Source organism: Sitophilus oryzae, unplaced genomic scaffold, assembly GCF_002938485.1.
Source record: "Sitophilus oryzae breed Bouriz unplaced genomic scaffold, Soryzae_2.0 scaffold_296_pilon_pilon, whole genome shotgun sequence".
NCBI classification, from domain to species: domain Eukaryota; kingdom Metazoa; phylum Arthropoda; class Insecta; order Coleoptera; family Curculionidae; genus Sitophilus; species Sitophilus oryzae.
Window position 1 is genome coordinate 315,004 of NW_022146858.1, and position 12,815 is coordinate 327,818.

A 12,815-nucleotide genomic window follows, 5' to 3' on the forward strand; every position below is an offset into this window, starting at 1 on the left:
GTTAAATAGATCATTTCCTAAACATTCCCGCTAGTTCTAGTTGCTTACTAACTTTTACTTTACGGCATATCAGTAGCTAAATAACGTATGGTCGTAAAGTTTTGGGAAAATTTTCATCTGGTTTGGTTAAGGTAATAAAATGCATTTAATGAAGTAGTCATGGTAATGAAATGTCATCAGTCTTGTCACTTATATAATAAACAAAGCAAAAGATTTTGGGAATTTAGTATCAGTAGGTACTTTTTTTCAAACAATTTTAGAACCCATTAACAATCAGGAAAACAAACAATATACTTAGATTATCAAAATTTTAATTAACATTAAATTACTTAATAATATAATACCGTATATCTTCCGTATCTTGAAATGAAATCAGTTCAAAATACGTCATGAGTCTAGTACCTAATTCCGAAACTACGACGTTTACAATAAAATACCGCTAACAGAAATATTAGGCATGCTGGTAACAACTCTTCGAAAGGTATCAACCGAACAAGCATAGCAGAAACCTTGTTCTTGATCAGAATTGTTAGTCTTCAACCAAATTAACTGATCTGATATGTCATTACAGAGAGGCGTATAAGTTTGATAATAAGGATTATTTACACCTATTAAGGCAACTCCCCGTTCGGTTATTGGGTTGTAAGCTACTTTCCAATATACCTCTGGAACGGGTAGTGCTTTCCTGTTCTCCGTTGAATTAACGTACAGATAAAGTTCGACTGGATCTCCAGTTCCTTGATGAGGCAAAGTTGCCACGCCATAAACACCAGTCCACACCCATAAATCCACAGAATTATCTTCAGCGTAGTCTCTCACATCAATTTCGATTTGGTTCCAGTTAAATCCATTGAACGTTTGCCATTGGGGCGCTATATTCATCATAAAGAAAGTGGCGTTTTGCTGGGCTGGATAAAAACCGTCACTTCCAGCTGTTTGATGACCCCTGGATAAAAAGTAGTTCGTGTCATCTTCTATAAATAACGTCGAGGTTTCGTTTAGTCCGATTAAAGAGTTTATCGTCCTTCTTTGATTAGCACGTTTATATAAATTTGTTACCGTGCCGATATCGTAAAATTCTGATCCTTGTAACCACGATGGTCTTGGAGTATTCAAAGCTCGCTGATTAATCGAGGCCGTTTGATTTATAAAAGTATAATGAGCAACCTGTAGTACTGGGTCGAAACAAATCGACATGGATCGTAAAAATCGATTATCTCCTGTATCAAAACCAATTTCGATATCGAGACCGTTATTCTCGCACGTTGCTCCAGTATATCTAGCTGTTCGCCAAGGATAGTTGCTGCAGTCCATATTAGGCCAGTCGATTTGAGCATTATTAATTACAAAGGTGTTGTTTTCAAGACAATAGCCTGATAGAACACTTTGATTACTGTTAATGTTATTTAGAAGAACATTTCTTCCGGGACAGAGAATGTCGACGGATTGGTGATAGTCGAACCTTAAGACATTTTCTCCTGGCAATGGATAGAGGAAGTCACTGGTGCCAGATATGACAACAAACGGAGACCAGGCGTGTTCAAATGGATATATGGAGCAACCTAAAACAAACATACAGTGTTAAAACAATTTTAAGATTATCCCCGATTGAGTCAATAATAAAAAATATACATTTTGTGTCAAAATAATAGCAAAAAATTTCGGAATATTGTCTCTCGACGATACAATAATTATTGAATTTAAGTGTAATTCGTGGGAATTTTTATAAAAATCGGGAAATTTTGACCGTTTTCTTTGGAAATCATATTTCTGATAATTGGCAATACTGATCATTAATATGAAAAACACCAATATCCGTTAAGCATTATTGCCGTTATAGTATTTACAATTTGTGGTTTGTAATTTTTTAGTTAGACTTGTTCATATATAGCCAGGCTATAAATAATTATTATACAATATTGATGTCTACTAGGAATACAGAGAGTTTTATTATTTTTACACATATTCCATTTTTTAAAGATGATTTTTTTTATATCTACTAAATTGCAATTTTTGCAATCCATCCTAATCAAAGATAGATTCTTGTTCAGAAACCACGCGTACTACATAGCTGAATGTATTTTTGTTTAGGAAAAAATCGAAATTGAATACTGTTAAAAAAAAGGATATTGGGAATGTTATCGATCATCATTCCCAAGCCAACTGAATGGCATTTTTTTTTCGATCGTGCGGTATTTATGAAATGCAATATTTTAATATCCATTTCTCCCTAACAATTTAAAAATTTCCCCAAATTTAGTTGTATAGTCTGTTGTGGTAACCAAACTTCAAATAACTTTGACCTTGTTACACCCTGTTAACGTCGAATCGAAAGGATATTGGATAATAATTGAGGATTCTGTATTATTAGATAGTAAACATTATTCTGCAGATCATTAAGGTCAATGCCTAAGTTGAATGTGGTAAAAATTCTGCTACCTTCCCGTTTGGGAGGTGGGTTCAAATTGTACCTATATAAAACACAAAATTTTTTTAGTTCAATGTAATCACACAATAAAACACAGATTAACAAGACAGACGTTTATTCAGAGTAGGGTAGCTCATCATTTGAAACAATACAATTTAAAATGGTTTATATAATTCTTACAATAATATAGGGAAATTAAAATGACTATATTATAAATTAAATATTTGCAACAATTAGTAATACTGGTTACCAGTTAGTGTAACCTAGACTATAAGATTACCTACTCTACTAAAATTAAATACTAAAGAAAACGGGGTACCCACGATATAAATGATACTTATAATTACTAAATAAATGATAATTACTAATTAAAACTAATTATAACGCAGAAGCAATAAAAAATAGACACAACAATCTTTATTTTAAGTATGCAGGAACGAGTTAGCTAATAAAAGTTTGGTACTTAGCTTTTAGTCGTAAGGGTCCCAAAAATCCCCTACGCTAGGATCTGCCGCACAAACAAAAGGCCCAACCACGTGGCTTCTCCTTAGCTTATCAGTTGGTTTGAACGTCTAAGGTTTGAACAGGAACCTCGCTAGCCAGTCGTGAAAACCCTCGTGGAATCAAGTCGGTGTGTAAAAGGAAACCCAAACCAAGATGCCTAATTTAAAATTAACCCAATAAAAAAATTGTCCCACATGATAATTAATAATCCAAAATTAACTTACCCAAACTGTGGGCGATTTCCTTGGAAATAATACAAAAGATGCAACGCTATTAGTTTCGTCTCAATCCAGCCGTAGCTGTATGACATAACTAATATCAATTAATCGTAGAGAATTATTAACCTTTCCCAAAATCAAATGAAAGGATTTTTCAACTCAATACGTGACTTCACTGCCAGCGTGCCGAAAAGAAAAGAAAGGAAATCACCAGACAGGTGGGCGCTTGGAATTTTAATCTCGAAACCCCCTCCTGATATAAATTTAGCTATAAAATCCCTAGGTACTTCCGCAACTTGGTACTTAACTGTACCAATGTTGCCAGGATTAATCCGATATTAAAAGAAAATTAATAATAAATCAAACAATAATAATAAGTTAAATGCAATTACAATTAGATACACTTGATAATAGTTTAAGATCACTAATAAATAAAAGTATTAAAATAAGTTAAATGCTATAATTAATTATTTAGAGACTAAATATGAATGAGGTGAAATATGATTGAAGAAAACTTCAAGACGCTGGCAACACCGTTAGACTCGTTGATGATTTGACGTTTGCCCTAACCACAAATTAATTAATCGTAACAAAAATCACAATCAGATTATTTATTAAAAATAATTGTTGAAGGTATTATTGTTATTAAAAGGTATGTACATCGTTTCTTATAATATAATTAATATAATATGATTTCCCTTTGTAGCAACCAAACAACTAACAAAATGCAATGAATATTTCCACTAGAACAGAAGTAAACAAATGCCAAAAGTAAGTATATGAAGTGGTTATTATTAATATTACTTTAATTAACGTTATTTTAGATAAATAAGAAGTCTTTACACGATGCATTTACCCTTCCATAACCTGAAGAATAATACCTCAAGATCGAGTCAAAGATATTTACAAAATATTACATTTGGCTAAAAATATAACAATATAAGTTAAATTATGATTTAAAGTTAACGCACATTTACTTTACTTTTAATAGAAAATAAATAAATAATTAATATGTATTAAGAAATGTATTGTTATATTTTATTAACGTGTCATCTTCAAGGTTATAAATAAAAATAATAAATCATCACATTCACCATTTTGTCAAGATGTATGATTAAAATAAATATAAGAAAATTAACTCCCCTTTAAAATATATAACCGTAACAATTCCTGAGTAAGGTAATGTTACAACCACCTTTGAAAGAGAAGTAAAAACAGAACTACAAATATTCTTCATATATAGTTTCATAAACACCTATTTTACTAATATAATTTTAATGAAAGATTTCCAGTTTCAGTTGATTTTTTTAATTAATATTGTTTATATATTCAAATTTTACTTCTTAAACAAAATCCGAAGTAGTATAAAATATGCATCTATTTAAGTACCTTCTAGTTCAAAGTATATCAGTCAAAAAAAATCGTACCTCATAATTTACTGCTTATTTTCAATTAAAAATAATCAAAAGGTACAAAGGCATTCATTAATGTCAAATTTAGAAATTGCCCGTAATAAAAAATAGGTAAAACAAGGTGTTCAAATAAGAGGACCATAGGAAAATTATTTTAAAAGCAACACTATTTTACATTTTAAATGTATGTTTCAGAAATGATATTTCCAAAGATACAATTAAACTTTTCACAATTTTTATACATTACTTTAAAAGCAGAATATTTGCAGTCTTTACGCGAAAACCACTCGGAAAACCAGATCTCCCTATAGGTGACATAAAATATACTAAATACAATTTAAAATATATTGAAATAAAGGAAACTATTATATTTAATAAATTATAATTTTCCTATAAAAACATGAAAAGTGTTAATAGTTTTGACATTACTGCAAGCATTTTTCTTATCGCACTATGATTTTAATAATAGTCCGGAAGCATTGTGTGTCCCGTGGGAAAGTTAATGAAGTGAAGGTACTAATCGATAGATAAAAACATGTGTACAATAATGTAGATGGTGACACTTTCACAGATGTTGCGTGTGGCTATAATGACGTCATCCAAGATAGCCGTCGCTTCATTATGAACCAAGTGGCATATCTCGGTCCCAGCTGAACCGATTCCAATTTATCTTATTTTGATCGAAATCGATATTTGAACTAGCTGAAAAAAATATTCCATGCATTGCGAAAAAATGATAGATTCGATGATATTCCATCTTAAGCTAAAAAAAGATTATTTTATGCATCAGTGCCCAGCTAAAAGTAAATTAATTCAACTCTTGAAGTCTCTAGTGGAATCCACTGCCAAAGATTCTTTGTCATCTGCTCAAGTTCACCAATCAAATAACTGCGTTGCAGTTGTAGATGCAATGGGAGAATTGCAGGCTCTTGATAAAACTAACGCAGTGATAACTTGTAAAGATCTTGCAGATTTGTTCGCCCAAAAGATCCAAAAGAAACACTGGCAATATGATGAACTTCGTGTTATTTTCGACACGTACTTGGACGAATCAATAAAAAACCTTACTAGGGATAAGAGGCTTCATGACGGTGTCGCAACACAGTACAAAATATGTGACACAACTGACACATCAAATATAAATTTGAAAAAGTTGTTGTCACATACTCGTACCAAGGATGAATTAACCACCTATCTTGCACATACAATTCTAAGTCATGCCAAGATATCAGCAAAAAAAATATGTTGTTTCATGGCGCGCTGTAGTTTCTGCGACGCACTGCTCTGGATTGTTTTCAGAGTACTCAAGAAGAAGCCGACACAAAAATTATACTTCATGTTATTAATGCGAAAGTTAGAGGTGCAGATACACTACCGGTATTTGCTAATGATACAGATATTTTAGTTTTTCTAGTGAGGCGCTATGCAAAGCTTCAAGAAAACACCTTTTTTGTACCATCATCAGGCAAGGCAATATCAGTTAAAAACATAATATGTTTATATTATACCCACGATATATATTTCACTCGAACCACTAAAATCTTCAGCATTGCCTGGGTTCCATACAATATCTGGTTGTGACACCACCGGAAGTTTGTTTGGAAAAGGAAAGTTGTCATACTGGAAGGCATTTGTTTCAGCGAGTGAAGAAGAACTTACTGCCTTGCAGAAACTTGGTACCAGTGATCTACTATCTGATAATGTTTAGCATCAGCTAGAAATATTTATTTGTCGAGTTTATAAAGCAAGCACTCTAACAAAATCACTTGCAGAATTACGATGGTCAATGTTTATTGCCAAACAAGCCCTTGGAGATAAGTTACCCCCCAATAGAGGTTCCATTGTACCCGCAATTAAGAGAGCTAACCTCCAAGCCTTTGTGTGATCAAAAGATGATGAACCAAATGCAGTAATCCCTAATCCAGTTGGACACGGCTAGTATTTGGAAGAGGGAGTGCTTACCCCTGTTTTGTGTGAAGAACCATGTGCTCCAGAGTCTCTTCTTCAACTGATTAGATGTCCGTGTCTTAAAAATCGATGTTCACCACCATGTAAATGTTTGGCAAACAATATGCTTTGCACAGAAATGTGTAGTTGTAATGCGGACCAATCAACTTGTGATAATTTGCATCCGCCTGATTTTGCCGACGAAGGTAGTGATGAAGTTGATAGTGATGATGCTGATTCCTAATTTTATTAATAAACCTATATGTGCAAATGTATCACTTAATTTTTTTTAAATACATGAACTCATATAATCATACAACGTAGACCATATATTATTTTGGTAAAAATAATATAACACAATATTTTTCAATTTTTTTCACTTTAAATCCAACCAGCAACCAAAAAATTCACAGTCCTTTACAAAGATGCAACCGGGGGGGCATTGAAAATGATGAATAAAAACGTAAAAATATGATTAGTGTTAATATGAGTGTATTACATACATATGTTTAAATAACGAACTTAACAAAAAACAACTGATTTAAAGATTCACTGAAAAAGTAGTAGTGTTAACATTAAATAAAAACATTATCAATAATAAATATGCGATCGCACCTAATTCTGCAAAACAAGCAAAACCTCGAAAAAAAAAACAAAATAACATACAAAAACATCAGGTTAACATGATGACAGATCATGATCAATGACAGATAAAGAATTCTTACGAAAGTTACACTTACGATATAATTTTTAACTGCTAAAGGCAAACCCCATTTAAACACAAACTTTTAATACCTACTACTGTATCTAAAAGGCTTTTAAATTACTAAATTCTAGCCACGCTTCTGTTTTTCTTGGCTGTTGTGCGTCACGTCACAGATTAATAGGCCCACGTTTGCACCACAAGGCGATGCTGCAGACTACTAGGTAGACTGGTCCGTAGAAATTTCATGTTATACAACTTGTAGTCAATCTACAAAAATATTATCAAAAACTTTTTTTCTTTAAAATGTGTTCAGATTTTGTAAAAGTATAAGTCAAAATCGCAAAACTTAAATTTGATATGAGTTTCTTGGTTTTAACTACAATATAGTGGCGAATTACAAAAATTCCTTTTCAATGAAAATTAATGAGCTAAATAAAAGATAATTTAATAAATTACTAGCTTTTTCTCGCGACTACGTTCGCGTTACACCCTCGAATCGTTCATGCATTGATTTAAATGATTTTTTACTTTTTATAGAGAGCTAGTGAGCATAGATGTTTCTTTTTATTTTTCATCTTTTTTATTTATTAAGAGCACTAATACCTCTCTTTTATAGGTTATTTTTATTCTTTGAAGGATAATTGAGGAATTAAATTATTGCTGATGTCATGCTAAAATAAAGCCCTTGTAATAAAATTTTATACTGTCTGGTTTATAATGTTATAGTATTGCATTTTTCGTATACAGCAGAAACTTTCATTCCCTATCTTCTAATTCCTAAGGGTATAAATTTTATAAATTCAGCTTTACCTTTTGTGCCAGTTTTATGTGTATAATCCAGAGAGGTCACCAAGTTTTATATAAATGTATACTAACTTTATCCATTTGGTTGATGAATTTCAAAAATTTCTTCTAATTCTTTTGTAGGATTTTCATTCTTCTAGACCAAATAGTAAGGAATTTTCATACAACAAACTGTTCCGAGATAATTTTACTCTCTAAGAGGATGAATTTCCTAAAATCGCTTTGTGTAAGCTAATTCACTAAATGTCAGTTTAAAAGAACCTTTGTGCTAATATTTATGTATCTAAAGCTGGCGGCATGAACCCACTCTAAAATATCTAAAAACGTAATATATAATCTAACTGACACACCACTGACAATGACAAATAATTTATTTCTGGAGGTATTGTGTGTAGGTGTTTTTCAGGTATGTTTTAGTATTTAGTCGTTTTACACAAAGAAATAGCCATTAAAGCACTATAAAATACTCTTACAACATAAATTTACACATATATACCTTTCATTTAAAAAGAATCATCAAGATTGGTAAAGCGGTTTCGGCGGGATGGATGCAACAAAAACCCTTGAGCTTTATATATGTATGGATTAATTATTTTCCAACATATTTTACTTTGTAAATTTTAAATATTCAGACTCGCGCCAATATCATACTCTACCTGTATCCAGCCTGCTTAGCCAAACGTAGGCCGATTCCTCTTCGGCGGCGTCGTGACCCTGGCCGAAGGAAGAGTCTTGAAGACGCTCATCCGCGCATACGAATAAGTTGACTGCGTAGCGTATTGCGTATTGATCGATTATGAAACTTTCTATCTCGTGTATAACATGTTACGCAACTTTAATATTTTAATCTCGATTTTAATGGATAAATGTGTGAAATGCCACCTGAATATCTTCCGCCATGACATGTTTTTACTGTTTTGTTATGGTAAAGTGATTTGTATAAACTTTATTCAATAACGTATATTTTCCTCCATTTGTGATTTTTTTTAATTTTAAAAGCAGAAAATTAGAGTATAACATTTTAGGAAAAAAGAAACACTGTAATATTTAAAAGAATAAGAAGAAATTAGTCTTATTTTGAAAGGAAAATATAGAAAAAACTCTTTCTATAGAAAAAAGTCTTTATACTAACCAGAATCCGGTGACATATACATGGTCTCACCGAAACATTATTACTCCGCATAACTTGAAGAATATCTACTTTTAATAATGAACACTTGAGAAATACACCAGTAAAAAACATTTATTATTTGAGATTAAAACTCGAATTAAATTATAAATATTAGTTACCTATGTTGTTATAGCTTTTATAGGCCTGTTTAACGACTTAATAAGTTACCCTAGCGAAAAATCTGTGCGCGTACCTACCACTATTGTTACAGGTTAATTCTGTTAAAGAAATCTGTTACACAAGAGTTAAAAAACGCTAAAATTTTAAAGGTATTACTTGTACATTATTGGCCTTATAATGTAATTTGTTGGAATGATGTCTCTTTAAATATAATTAGACTTTTAACGACTTTTAAGTTACCTAGGAAAAATCTGTGCACGTACCTACCAGTATTGTTACAGGTTAATTCAAGTTGAAACAAATGTGTTACATATTATTCGTTAGTATTAGTGGTATTATATTGGAATCAGCTTGGCATTAGTGGGGCATTATATGGGAAATTTTGCATTTAATTTATATTTTTGGCATTACTTTGAAAAAGGACATTAGTATACAGACATTTGTCATGGTTTACCCTTGTAGATAATCAAAAGTTTTTGATAAAATTTGCTTTTATGTCAGATCATTTCTATGAAAAAATTATATTAGATTTTTTATTAAAGACGCTGGGTAATTAAAACATTGACTAATAAAAGCTTGTCCACTTTTAAATAAGGGGGTCAATGAAATATCCTCCTTGGAGTGTTTGGGTTAAAGGTGTATAATAAATTAATCGTTGTTTTATAATAAAACCATAAAAGAGCATTTATTTGTGAGTAAAAATAATGCAAATGGTTGGATATCTCTCTTTTATAATTAGGGTGACTGAAAATACACTAAAAAAATAATTAGAAAAAAAAATCTTGTACTTATTTAGTAATTACGTCAATATTAATTAATTGACTTTCTAGTCTATTTTATTTTATGTACAAATATATTATTAAATTTTAAGCATTAAGTAATAAAACACTTTGTGGCCCTCTTATATCGTAAGAGGTTACGAAATATATAAACCTTACGAAATATATAAACACCTGGTTACAACCCTTACAGAAAACAGTGTAAGGGATGTAAATAAATTGTATAATCACTGTTTTTTATAATAAAAACTATAAAACATTTCTTATTTGTGAGATTAAAAAAACAAAACAATGCATTGGTTAAAATAAGTACATTCAATACATATGTATGTGTTATAACATAATATAGCCATTACTATTATACTATTATTATTAAAATAATATGTGTGTAGCATATTTCTTTAACGAATTAACCTGTAAATAGACATTTATATGCCCAGTATATTTTTGTTTAACAAACCAATCAGGAAAAAATCCAAAACCTACCGTTATAGGGAGGTATAAGATGATTAAACTTATATAATGACAACTACTTATCGGATAACAAATTAATTACTACTGTCAGCTAGTTCAGCTACTCGTCTAGGTAGAATATACCTAGAGTACCTACACCTAAGTATGATGTAGGTAGATTTAAAGCTTATTTTGACGTTACCTCACTTCGGTGTCACAAGCTGAATTTTTCAGGGATGGAAGTACAGTATATGATATGGGGACCCTTATTCCGAAAGTAGTACAAAACTAGACCGGGTAAAAGGGCACCATCATCAAAAAATCGATATATTAATACTCACCGTATAGAGAAAACAAATACTTATTTTTTGATTCAGTACACAATAAGTCTTCGTAGGGAGTAATTTTTTATAATTATTTACAAAAAAAACATTTCCATTAGCGCTTATGACCAAAAAAAAAAAACTTTAAACATGAATAATCATTTCAATCATGCACGAAAATTTGGTTTAAAAAATAGATTTTTTAATATAACTTTCATGTAAACGAAAAAACGAAGGCCTAAATGAAAAAAGAAACAATTTAAAAGTTTCGCTTATGTCTTGACAAGGTATCAAAGCAAAGAAGCCCATATTTTTTTGCTTTTAAACTAATAAAGATATATCAATAAACAATTAGCGATGTAATGATTTTTGCGCGCGCTGGCCGACTGCCGCCGCTGCGCCGAGATTTCCTATACCCTTGTATATATGACGTCATGGTGTGGCAAACGTAGCATTTTAATTCGATTTGGGCTCCCTTATATAGGATAACAGAAACATTTTCAATGTCAATATTATTTTTTCGCAATACTTTCAAGAATTAATTGTTTTCCTCTTTACATTACCTTTCTAACAAGCTAAAAAAAATGAAATCGGTTAAATAGCGGCGACGATAGCGCACATTGTCTATATTGCTATGGCGGCCATTTTGTTTAACGCACTCCAAACAAACGCAACATCTGTGACGGTGTCACCATAAAAATTAATGGAATACATCATTTTTCTGATAAAACAACTCCACTGGCACCTTCCCTTCATGAAGTTTCCCACGGGAAGCTATTTTTATACATTGTGCTCCCCAGCTATAATATTTAAATAGTTTATCACGTTAATGTTAATTATTACGAAACATAGTTATACTTTACATTTTTACTATAGTTACACATAGAATTTTTATATCTAATTATCTTAAGGCCGATAGCCAACTCAAAATAAATCTTGACAATAAAAATTGTTATAACTTACCATTGCTGTTTGTGTTCTCTTCAATTTTTTCGACAAGTACAAGTACCGTTACAATGATAGCTGTAAGAATTACAACGCCTGTTATACCGCCAACAATAAAACAAGCTCTGCGCTGCATGTTAATTATATTCGACTAAATTATTGCGGATATTATAATGAATTAGATTAAAATAAAATCCTTATATCATCATTAATAAGTTCAGATTATACTTTATAGTCGGTACTATTATATTATTTTATGTCTGATCACTGAAATCAATAAAGTACTTAAATCAAATCAGTAAAGTACCTAATCTCGGTTATCGTTTAACTTATCAATAAAGTCCCAGATAGCACATTTACGTTCTTTTCATATGCGAAGCAAGTGACTTTGGAGAACAACAATGTTCTATTCACATTCCTTTTTTTCATTGGGAACATATATGGCACATGAATAGCAGAGATTACGTTCCACCCTATTCAAGTGATATAGAAGTGCGTTTCACATTCCAAGATATATTCTATGAACGTGGAATTATATGTTCGTAAAAGAAATGTATTTAAAAATAATATTCCAATTATATGATATCTAAGGTTTTTAATATTCTATATTTATGCTTTCTATGTTTTTCATATTTTTTATTATTACATTAGATAAGAATAAAACTACTAATTTACTGATAATACAATTGTAACACTTTACTTTTTGCATTGACTCGCGCTGCCTTGCTAACCATGTTGGCAGCATCAAGCATGATGGTCAAAATTTAAGTTTTAATCATCTGCTGATGACGCTAAGATGATTAACCAAACAAGCGTCCAGTTCAAAAGTAAAGCATTTTGGTATATTACAGTGAATTAGTGTTTTAATTTGCTGTTGTAACACACCAAAGATTCCAACCCCTCAACTCTGTATCTACTGGGTGTCCTGTATAAGGGATGCCCTGTATCAATATCCTATAAACTATAGATATAGATACAAATTTTTCATATTTAGCAATTTTTATC

At 31.2% G+C, this 12,815-nt stretch overlaps 1 protein-coding gene across 1 annotated transcript; it reads right to left on the reverse strand.

Annotated features, from left to right (window-relative positions):
* Nucleotides 1-289: 289 nt before the first annotated feature.
* Nucleotides 290-12,094, reverse strand: LOC115884503. Its single transcript, XM_030903100.1, has 2 exons — nt 11,829-12,094; nt 290-1,562 (listed from the first exon to the last, which is right to left on the reverse strand). The coding sequence occupies exons 1-2, from the start codon at nt 11,944-11,946 to the stop codon at nt 424-426; spliced, it is 1,257 nt and encodes a 418-aa protein (XP_030758960.1). The 5' UTR covers nt 11,947-12,094; the 3' UTR covers nt 290-423.
* Between the last annotated feature and the right edge of the window lie 721 nt (nt 12,095-12,815).